Below are 11,971 nucleotides of genomic sequence, written 5' to 3'. Positions count from 1 at the left end.
TTCTCTTTCTCTCTCACTCACGCACACACACATACGAGTGGTGTACCAAAGGCTTTGTAATGGAAACGTTGGTGTGGTTGCAAGTTGTTGCACTGGTGTGCCCTGTGTTTTAGAACGTGCCATGCAGCACGTTACTGGTTTATAGACTGTTGCAGCTTGTCTCGAATCATGCATCATGAATCATGAATCTTGAATGAAAATTGAACGCACACACACACACAGACAAACACATGAGCATGAATGAAAATCTAAACAACAGCAACAACAACTATGCCTTTATATAGCGCTTTCTCACCCAAAGCGCTTTACAGTGAAGGGGAAGCCTCACTAGCCACCCGCTTTGGCTACATACATGGAACATACTGTAGACTTCGTAGAACAGGCGCCTATCGTGCAGCACCTCACCACCACCCCAAACGCAGACATGGTTACGTCTGTGAAGAGCTGCTCGGTGTCTCATAGCGCTATGGTTACGGTTGTGGTAATCGAACCAAAGCGACTTACAGTATATGATCACACTACGTTAATTAAAGGAGAAATTTCCGTTTCTTGAGGTCACCGAGACCTGTCATTACGAAAACAAAACGAAAACAATCGGTTTTAGCTTGAGTTGCTACAACCACGCTAATGCAGCAAGGCAGCTACGGCGCTACACTCTGTGGGCACATACAGAGCTCGCGGACATACCCAGAAAGTGAAGCGCTGTAGCTGCCTAGCTGTGTTACTGTACCTGCTGGTTGTAGCAACTCGAGCTATGTGAGTTTTCATATTAACATAAACCATAAACACACAAACCATAAGAAAATCAATTATGAATTAAAAGCCAGGTGAAATGAAGGAGTCTTTAAGAAACATTTCTTGAAAGTCTCAAAACTACCACAAGACCGCAGAACTCTAGGCAACTCATTCCACTATCAAGGAACGGCCGTGGAAAAGAGACATTACATTACACATTATATTATTAGTATTATTTTTTGATGCATTACACAGCACTGATGCCACTGTGTCATGCTTTAGAAATTAGTGTAATAAGAGATTCATAATGACACTGATAAATGTCATTTTTTCTAAATGGAAATGAAAGTGAGGATGACTGGACCTTACTGAATTAATCAGATTGAGTTGATTGAATTTGATCTCTACATATCTTATTGTCTTTTAGCTTTTGGCTACTTGGCTTGTGTCACTTATGTGGCTTTGCAGGAAACCACTGCCTGGAAATCTCTTATTACGGAAGTAATAGGAAGCCATAAAGTACAGTAAGGCTCTGTTTGTCTAGATCAAGTGTGGAGTGGGTGTTCATATTATTATTAACTATATAATTGCCACCAAATTCCAGGATGCAAAGTTGAAAGCGCTAGGTAGCAAAAGTCATTTGTAAATTTTGTCATAGGCAGATTAGTTCCTATGTAGTTAAAAAGCATGCACACACACACACACACACACACACACACACACACACACACACACACACCGTATTTGCAGAAGGCTTATGATTCCTTTATTGTGTTTGAACTTCCACAAATGACACACATATGATGTGTGTGTAAGCTTACTGGGAAATCTGAGCATTTGACTGGTCAGTAAGATAAATAGCTGGGTTTCCAGCCAGTTGTTTCCATGGAGATTTTTACCATTGAAAATGGAAAATGTGACCTATTTGGCATAAAATCATGTTAGTCATCCTGGACATTTTGACACTGGATTTACTTATAGGTGGATCCAACTCTTGATTTGACAATGTAACTAAGGTTGAAGGAAACAACTCTATTCAAATCAGATTGCACATGTGTATTTCCATTGATGCTGCCCTGACAGTAAGTCTTGAATCCACAGCTGTCTACGTCAATAGACACGTGTCTATTTTAACAGAACGGATGAAATACGTGCAGATTTGCATTTCCATGATTTAGTCACATTCTTATGAACGCACATTAAAATATGCAAGTGAGTTGAATGGAAACTCAACTACAGTCATCATGGATGCCAGTGAATACAGCAGCGCTTGGTGGAAAGCCCTGTTGGTTATACTATACCTTTTAAAACAACACAAACACCCCATATGTTGTAAAGTATACACTGTACTGTAGATTAAGGGGAAGCTCATTCTGAAAAGAGAACTGCATTATTTCATTATGTTTTTTTGTTTGTTTGTTTGTTTGTTTGTTTGTTTGTGTGTTTTGTTCAGTTTGAATCTAATCCCACTCACTTCTATTGGGGTGTTGTGCAGATATGTCAGTTTCGCTTTGAGACTCATCTCGCCCTTTGTCTCCGTCATTTTCCTCTGCTCTGTGTGTGTGTGTGTATAACATAACATAAGCTCAACTTTACATACATTTTACAGTAACACACACACACACACACACACACACATATAATACGCACGACGTGCAAACAAACACACATACACACACACACACACATACACTCAAAAACATGTGTGTTTATATTTATGTGCGTATGTACTGTATGTATGTATTTATATGTGTTTGTGTGTGTGTGTGTGTGTGTGTGTGTGTGTGTGTGTGTGTGTGTGTCTGTGTGTGTGTGTGTGTGTGTGTTTTATATATATTACGTAAGCTCATAAGTTTCCTTTCCTCTTCCTACAGAGTGGGCAGTGGGACGGGCAGCACCAGCTCTGCCCCCTCCCGCGGCCATACATCCACCAGGGGGCAGCCCCCTACCCCCACGGTGCCCGTCCCCGCCCCCGTCCCCGCGCAGCCCAAACGGGCGTGGGGCGACCAGGAGGAGCCCGGTCCGGCAGAGCGGACAGCCCATCAGGCCGAAGACAAGGAGGAGGAAGAGGAGGAGGAGGAGGAGGAAGAGGAGTGCGAGAACAGAGAGAGAAGAGAGAAGAGAGAGGACAGGTGCGTGTGGGCGTCGTGTTGTCTCTAACTTACGGCAAACACCTACTCTGCCAACCTCCCAGAAAGGGGTTGCCGTCCCCTCCTGATGACGTCATTACAGCGCCCACACTTCGCTGACTCAGAGCGAGGCCTTTGATACTTACTTCCTGGTGATGAAAGCGTGACCTCATGTCTCTGGAGAGTGAGAGTGCCAGTGTGTTTGCTGGTGTGTGTGGTCACCCAGGCAAGTCCTGCATTCCTCAGCAGAGTGGGATTCCTCTTTAAAGTTACCACAGCTAATGTTTAACATGATGTAATCATGCATAACCATTACAGTACATGCTTTTCTGAGCAGTCATTACTGCATATACCTACTACTCCTCTCCTCTCTCTGTCTCTGTGTGTGTGTGTGTGTGTGTCTCTCTCTCTCTCTCTCGATTTAGTTCAATTTAGATACATACAATTCAGATACATACAAGTCATACACCTCTGCACCACAACAAGAGGAGTAGAACATGAATAGATAAAAGCAAAAAAAATCACACACACACACACACACTCACGCACGCACGCACGCACGCACGCACGCACGCACGCACGCACGCACGCACGCACACATACACACACACAGCATATTTACATAAACACTAAATTGACACTGTCACTAAAAATGACCTTACTGTACTGTACTGTAATTGACGAGGTTTCTTCCTACATGTATTCCCAATTCTAGGGAGTTTTTCCACGCCCCTGTCACTCATGGGCTCTCTCTGAATGTTTAACACTCTGTAAAGCGCCATGAGACATGTGTAACGTTTTGCCGCTCTATAAGTGAAATTAAAATTGAAATTGAAATAAACAGGATGTATGAACATGAACATTCTCTCCATCACATTAGGGCTCAGGAGTCCGAGAGATCCAGCAGTGTCAGAGAAGGGGGCAGACTGCCGACGCCCAAATTTCGGACTTTGGGCCTCGCTCAGAGGACTCACCACGACCGCACCACACCTGCTGCAGGTAACCGGCAGTACTTGACCTCGCCGTCATCAGTTGACAAAAGGAGTGTTTAGATTGAGAAAAACACTATTGCTTGAGCAATGTGGGGAAGTTTTTTTGTTTGCTTGTTCGTCTGTTGTTGTATATGACCAAATTGTGGAATTTACAGAATTCAGAATCAGTATTGACGCTTTATTAGCCAAGTATATTAACACACACCAAGAGTTTGTTTCTGGCCATTGGTGGCTTCCAGCAGTACATAAAAAAACCCAATACCTACCGCCTATTGACAGTACACAATGTACAGACAATATAGAGGAAGTGTAGCAAGAGCGTAAAGCACAGGGGCATATATGGCTCATAAGAATGGGGCAAAATAGATGGCTCAGGTCAGCTGTTTAAGGGTGATAGAAAGGGTGAACAAGCTACTGGTTTTACTGCTCTGCAGTGCCCACCATAGGGGAAACCATGGAAACGGTTTCTTCCAGGGTGTGAGGAGTCCTGAACAATTTGACGACTTTGAAGTACAGTACTGTGGCCATTGTGCTGGAAAATGTGCTGTATAAACAACTCTACCGTACCTTGTCTGCGTTACAGTACTGGAAGAAGAGCTGGGAAGTCCTAGTGACACTAGTTCACTTGTTTGTAACTGTTCTGGCAAAAAGAAAAAAAGAAAAAAAAAGAGTTAAGCATGTCAACATGAAGTGTGTGCAGCAGTTATAGGCCCCACTGCCCTAGATAGCAAGGACAAGCTCGCTCTGCGTCGAGTTTCCATAGACAGGCCAGTGGTCCCCCTTGCACAGTTTGCGCCGTTTCACTCTGACTCCTCCGTGATGGGGATCACCCACCTGAGGTCAGGTGTAACCGCGCTCCAGTCCGCTCACGTATGTAGTCCTGCTGTCACAAGGGCATGTCGAGGCTAGTCGAGCGTGCACTTAGTCTCACTGGCCTGTTTGGATCAGTGAAAACTAAGTGCAACAGGATATTGAAAGGGGCATTTTGAAGAGGGCATGGGTCAGATTCAGACTCCTGTGGGCGCCATGGTTAGATGTGCACCATCACCCAGAAAACTGTATATGTGTATGTGCTTCTACATCTAGGTGTGTGTGTTTGTGTGTGTGTGTGTGTGTGTGTGTGTGTGTGTGTGTGTGTGTGTGTGTGTGTGTGTGTGTGTGTGTGTGTGTGTGTGTGAGAGAGAGAGAGAGTGTGTGTGAGAGTGCATGTGTGTACATGTATATCTATGTATGTGTGTATGTTTGTTTCAATGTCGTGTGTGTGTGCGTGTGTGTGTGTGTGTGTGTGTGTGTGTGTGTGTGTGTGTGTGTGTGTCTGTGTGTGTGTGTGTGTGTGTCTGTGCATGCGTATGTTTGTGCCCCAACTGTGTTTGCCAGGTGGAGCCATTTTGGTATCTCCCCCAAAAGCGAGGGCCTCTCCCCACGGGAAACCCCGCTCCCCACAAAGGCTCATGGGATATGTCTCCCCAGCCCCGGCACCCGGCAAGGTGGGTCACAACAACTCTTCCACAGCATCAGTCAACTCACACGCAACAGCTCCGATAGTTATAGAGACATAACTGACCTCATATTAGCCAATATCGTGTTAAAATGTAGCAAAAAACTCAATTTTTAACAATTTAACACCATTCTCACACGATAGATTGTCGAAGATAGATTTGTTTCACTATATCCACAATGTATTAGTTGGCATCATGGTTAACACTGATAGGGTCACATTTAGTCATAGCCTAATTGTATCACCGAGCCAATCTCCTTTAGTTTCTGTCACTGCCATTGTGATCTTGTCCCACAGGCAGAAGAGGCCAGGCTGACCCGCACGCCTCCCGCGGCAGGCCTGACGACTGTGGACCATCTGCCGCTCCGCGAGGACGCCTGGAATGGCGCGGGGCCGGCCGAGGAACCCCTTAAGAGGTCGTCCGTCCCAAGGTCGTCCCGAAGGCGGGACCCCAACGTGCAGGCCTGGGCTGCCCCCTGGGCCACACTGCCCGCCAACCGAATCCAAGGCGCGCTCAGGGACCCCGAGTTCCAGCACAATGGTAGGTTCCATCGCTGACCCCACGATACTGTACCACCTCTGGCAGACTTGTTTGGTTCATTCCTCAATCTCTCAGTTATGCTTTGGGGATCCACAACCAAGTGTGCCTCAGTTAAATGAAATTCAAATGCATGTATATCGCGTCATGACATTTGTTTGTTTATATGTACACATACATATGTTACGAGGTGCTTTAAGCTTGAACTGTGACTTTGCTGACAGACACTAAGATGAGGTAAGGGGAAAAGTTCCTTTTAACAGGACAAAGCTTTGAGTTGAGCCACATCCCATAGGAGAGCAGTACTGCTTTGGGTCAGCTGGGAAAAGAGAAGAGTTCATACGTGTATCAGAAAAAGCATATTACCATACACGCAATATAGGTACATGCTACAGTACATATATGCTAAATACAAAATCCCTGGACATTTACATACAGAATTAGAGGAGAATGGAGATAGGGGTGCCATGCTGTCGCTATGAGGCCTTTCATTTCTTTAAATTTTTGTTTTGTTGCCAGCTTAGTAAGAACAAGTAGGCTTATCGTCAGCCTATCCTTGTCATGACAAGAAAATATTTTGTCTATTGCCCAAATTTGAATATTTAAATGGGATGTAGGACATAGCACAGGCCTACTCCATATTGATAAGATGTAACAATTGGAAACTCTGGCTTTCACCGCCGCAGACTAAACAGAATGTTTGTGTGCGCAATCTGCATCGAACTCTGCATAGAACTGGCTTAAACAGACGATCTGGTGGGTTTTAGGAGATTAAATCTGAAACTAAAAAACAGACCAGGCCTCTATTTCACGTCAGCTTTTATTTATCAAAACCTATAACCACATCAGGCGTGTCAAAGAGACAGGTGTCCGTTTAAGTTTTGCGGTATATGTCGTCTGTTGTATTGTACAAAAAGTATTGCATAGGCCTTCACATTTCTGTTTTCATATTCCCCACCCCATATACACCAACAAAGGTTATTAGAGATGGTTTCCATTACTATGATGTTGCGTTGTAAATAAATGTTCCAGTCAGCCCACCACTGACTAACAGATTTTCCACTACCCTGGTCTTCGTCTGAATCACTCTGCATAGTAATGACATGCACTAGTGACCTCGTCTAGAGCTTTTTCCATAAGGTGAAATTAAAATGCAACGGTCAATGATCAATGATAGGATGATCATTTTCATGGCATTTCTGCATTTCAGCATTTCTGCACAAAAGTAGCGCATTTGGAATATAATCAACTTTGAGAAATCAACGGTGTCATATCTGGCTTCAAGGTCAGTTTGCCAAATAACTGCAGTGTGAGAAATGATCATCACACCAAATATTGAAACCATCACAGGCAAATAGCGATACAATAATGTCTCTATAAAATAGTTGCGCAATAATTAATGTAATCATTAAATGCAGTATATCAGTGAATCGTTTGGACAATGAAGTCTAGACCAGCGGTGCATTTTGATATTGTGAGACAAAATCGCAGTGTTAAGTTTCCATGAAAGCCAGTCCAGCAGAAAAAGTGAGAGAGCTTTCAGTAGGAAATGCGACAATGACAATGACTTTACCGTCAGAGGGAAAAGGTGAGGTCAAGTTACCGCTAGCAACAGAGCACTTGGGGGGGAGGACTGGTGCATATGATGTAGGTCACTTCCCATTCTCCTCACTTGCATTTTCCCCTTACAGTGAGATGCATGCGTATGTTGTATATTAAATAAAAATAATGGCATCAGCAACTGCAGAGCTGCACAGTTGATGATATGCATTTATAAAACCTCAAATTATTAGTAAATGACACGTGCAGGAAGTGATGAGGGCTACTGTATGGTTAAACAATTACCATTACCATTGTTCTCTTCTTTGTAATATTACATAACGTGCAAGTTCATTTTACAAGGAAGCGCTTAATATTATGTAATTTTGGCAACACTGTGATTCTAGCAAAAGATACAGTACACCACACATACTGTATAGTACACCTGCACAACTTTTGAACAAAAGTTTGGATGTGGGAGGAAATATTATACTAATCTATTGCTATATTGCTGTGGTACTTCAGGCCATAACACGTGATGCACACATTACAGTAGTTAACAAGCATGTTGTGTACACTCTCTTTGAGGGAGTTAAGAGAATGGAATTAAAAATGACTTGTTGTGCACCAATCACCAGTAGTGTTTCAAAGTCAGAATCGCTGTTAAAATGATTGAATTTAATTTAATCAAAGTTAAAATCAAAGTTAAAATGATGAATGTTGGACAGAATGCAGTACATTGATTGAACTGCAGTTCAAAGCTCCGGTTCCTCGTGTGAGAGGGAAAGCCCTTACTCTGGGAGCTTATAGTACATGTGAGCCCAGCGTTGGCATTATGCGTTATAAAGCAAACACGGCATGTAATCCTGGAAATTCCCACCTATTGTTTCTATACGTCACGCTCTTTAGATGCTCTGGTGTAACTCTCATGGGACATATGCAATACCTTGATAATGCCCAGCTATACTGCCACCCTATCCAGTTTTGGGAAGTGGTGCAGTACAGCCATGGACCATGTCATGATTTTGATAATTTTTTTAACAAACGTTATTTGCTAGTATTGTAAAAGTTTGCATCTGAGCACATGCATTGTAGATATGTATCCTCGTAGACTTCTAACCTGCTTATTGGGTGCTTGTGTTTTTGCTGTCTCATTTCTGGAAGTGCACGGATGTTCATGAATGCCTTTGTGAAACCTGCTCCTTTAAAAAAAAAAAAAAAAAAAAAAAATCCATGACCTTAAATCGATTGACACTGTCTAGACATCTAGACAATATCCTGTTGGTTTTGCCACTCTGCATCTTTAGCCAGATAAGCCACAAGCAAGCTTATACACTTCACCAAAACGTGTGCCTGTCACGTGGAATCTCAAGTTGGTTGACTGTCATGACCCATTTCATTTTTAGTTCATTTAAAATGATAATTTCTTCCTCCTTGAAGGTAACTTGGGTCTTCATCGACCAGGGCTCTTTGTGTATCCTTCAAGTGATGCAACACTGTCGGATGATGGTAAAAAGCCATTCAGTGTTTCTCTTCCTGCTTCAAACACGCCAGCATGCTTAGAGTGTGAAACGATCGAAAAAAGTTACAAGTGTCTTGTTACAAGACACACACACACACACACACACACACACACACACACACACACACACACACATAAACACACACACACACACACCCACACACACACGCACACACACACACACACACACGCATGCATGCATATATATTGCATATATTGCATATACACTATATTGCCAAAAATATTGGGTCATCTGCCTTGACTCACATATGAACTTCAGTCACATCCCATTCTTAATCCATAGGATTTAATATAACATAGGTCCACCCTATGCAGCTCTAACAACTTCAACTCTCTTCCAGAAGTGCATTTGTGAGGTCACACACTGATGTTGGACGATGAGAATGACTCTGACGTGCTCTATTGGGTTGAGGTCAGCACTGTGCAGGCAGTCAAGTTCCTCCACACCAAACCCTGCCATCCTATGTCTTTGTGGACCTTGCTTTGTGCACTGGTGCACAGTCACAGTCTGGGCTTGGCCCCTAATGCTGAAGAACTCTGAATTCTACAGCATTAACCAAGAGATTTTGGACAGTTCCATGCTACCAACTTTGTGGGAACAGTTTGGGGATGGCCATCACTTCCTGTTCCAACATGACTGTGCACTAGTGCCATAAGCAAGGTCCACAAAGAGATGGATGACAGAGTTTGGTGTGGATGAACTTGACTGGCCTACACAGAGTCCTGACCTCAACCCAATAGAATGATTGAGAGTGGAGACTGAGAGCTAGTCGCCTCGTCCAACATCAGTATGGGACCTGACAAACGTGGTTCTGGAAGAATGGTCAAAAAATCCCATGAAACCTTGTGGAAAGCCTTCCCAGAAGAGTCGAAGGTGTTATAACTGCAAAGGGTGGACCAAAGTAATATTCTATGGATTAAGAATGGGATGTCACGTAAATTCATATGCGAGTCAAGGCAAGTGACCCAATACTTTTTGCAATATAGAGTATATATAATATATATATACTGTATATATATATATATATATATATATATATATAATATATATATACACATACTGTACGTGTGCGTGTGTGTGTATGTATGGGTAATTCCTCAAATTGGAGTTGTTTTGCCATCTCAACAAACATAATCCCCCCCCCCCCCCCCATACATACTGTACATTTATTTTATGCATGTGTAAACATATAAACACATATACATCACACACAAAAAGTCAGGCATATTTGATTTTCGGGTGAAATTTCAGGATGAACCTAAAATCCACTATGACCTTTACAGGTGAACTTACTGTAATGTGACCTCTACATTTTTGCATGTGCATGTCAATGTTTGCATGTGCATGTCAAGGTTCAATTTCACCCGAAAGCCAGATAGCCAGATAGTGGCCAGAAGCCACTACTATTGTGAGTAGTGTATCTGTCTGCATACGTGAAGTTTACTATATAGGCTAAGGCATGCTGCACTGTATATAGTTTGAGTATGTAGTGCAAAGCTTCCAGGCTTCTTCTCTGTGTTGATCTCCCATGCTGATAAGACTGATGCGGTGCATTGGCTCACCTCTGACTCTGTTTCACACAGACGACCGCATGTCTCAGATCTCAGCCAGATCGGCGGCGTCCTGCTCCATGGCTGCCCAGGTTTTGGGCCGGGCTTTGAAGAGGAAGGAGAACTTCTGGGCGAAAAGCTAACTTGTGTGTACAGTATGTAGTACAGTATGTGTGCGTGCGTGCATGTGTGTGTGCCTGCATACGTGTGTGGTTACAGCAGGTGAGCAGATGAGGTTGGTGAAGATTACGATTTGTCACTAGATCAACTGATAAACCTGAGTCATTTTGGAACTCTCTCTTTCACCACAAGTGAAAGGGAATACATTAAGTTGAAAAATGATGTTTTACAGGTGATTACTAGGGGGTGAAATGTAGATTTTAGAGATTAGAAATTATTTTTATTAGTGTACTGTCAGTCTTAATGAGACTTTTTAATTGCACTTTTTGGTACAACAAAATGTGATGACTTGCTCTTGTAAGAGCTCTGATTTTAATTAATTGATTGAAAAAAAGCTATGTTTGCATAGCCTGTGTAAATTTGAAGAAATTTGTACATTTTGTAAATTTTGTACATCTGTGCCTAACGATGCAGAGACCAGTCTTGACTAAGACCGTTTGTTTTATGTAGGAACAGATTATCACTGTATGATTCTACCTTTGAGAAACAAGCCTCAATAAAGATTTCAATGATCAAAATGCACTTGAGCATATGTGTTTCTAAGTTCCTCTTCCTATTATACAATACATACAGTGCTTGTCTTAAACATATCAAATTAATAAATAGGGGTAGAGGAGCGCTTCCTGGACTCAAAAGTTTGCTTATGTTTGAGGTGCTCTTTGGATGGGATACTGAATGCCAACAAGCAAAGAAACTCCAAGGCACTCTCGATTGGAAAAGTTTAAAAAGCCTTTATTGTTATGGCTTGGTCATATTAACCTTCTAAAAACTCCGACGCATTTTGGCTACAGTACATGCCTTCTCCCGGTTTAACTCCCAGAAGAAGGCATGTAGCCGAAATGCGTCAGAGTTTTTAGAAGGTTAATATATCAAAATAATAGTTATGTGTCAGCGTGATCCAACATCTGCAATAAGACGGTACAGTATGTACACAGATCTGACTGCCCCTTGACATGGAACTCACCCACCACCAGAACTCCTAAGTGCACTCAAATGCATCCTTTTGTATTCACTCATACTGTTGTGAGTGTGGAAGACCCTCTGGCCATCTCTTTAGGATGACCTCGGTTCTTCATTTGCAAGGAGGCTTAAGTGTCCTCTGTGTCCAATGTAGCTTGCCTTGTGTGTGAACTGACATGTCCGATATTCTTAATTTCACCTCCCAGATCAAGGCCTATCCTACTCACACTGCCCACTACCAACTGACCATGACCATGACCATGAGCATGAGTTCTCCCTCAGTTATCCCACTCCTAGTGTTCTCTT

The 11,971-nt window shown here is 42.8% G+C and overlaps 1 protein-coding gene across 2 annotated transcripts in view; it reads left to right on the top strand.

Annotated features, from left to right (window-relative positions):
* Positions 1-11,213, top strand: part of mdm1 (Mdm1 nuclear protein) — a 20,401-nt gene extending 9,188 nt beyond the window's left edge. For both annotated transcript variants that reach the window (XM_062527705.1, XM_062527706.1), the window contains exons 9-14: positions 2,610-2,867; positions 3,745-3,863; positions 5,234-5,343; positions 5,652-5,895; positions 8,872-8,940; positions 10,559-11,213. In XM_062527705.1, coding sequence (XP_062383689.1) covers positions 2,610-2,867; positions 3,745-3,863; positions 5,234-5,343; positions 5,652-5,895; positions 8,872-8,940; positions 10,559-10,668 — 910 coding nt within the window. In that variant the 3' untranslated portion in view covers positions 10,669-11,213. The remainder of the gene's footprint in view (positions 1-2,609; positions 2,868-3,744; positions 3,864-5,233; positions 5,344-5,651; positions 5,896-8,871; positions 8,941-10,558) is intronic.
* The last annotated feature ends 758 nt before the right edge of the window (positions 11,214-11,971 follow it).

Source organism: Sardina pilchardus, chromosome 23 (assembly GCF_963854185.1).
Source record: "Sardina pilchardus chromosome 23, fSarPil1.1, whole genome shotgun sequence".
Lineage (NCBI taxonomy): Eukaryota > Metazoa > Chordata > Actinopteri > Clupeiformes > Clupeidae > Sardina > Sardina pilchardus.
This window is presented reverse-complemented; position numbering and strand designations above follow the sequence as displayed.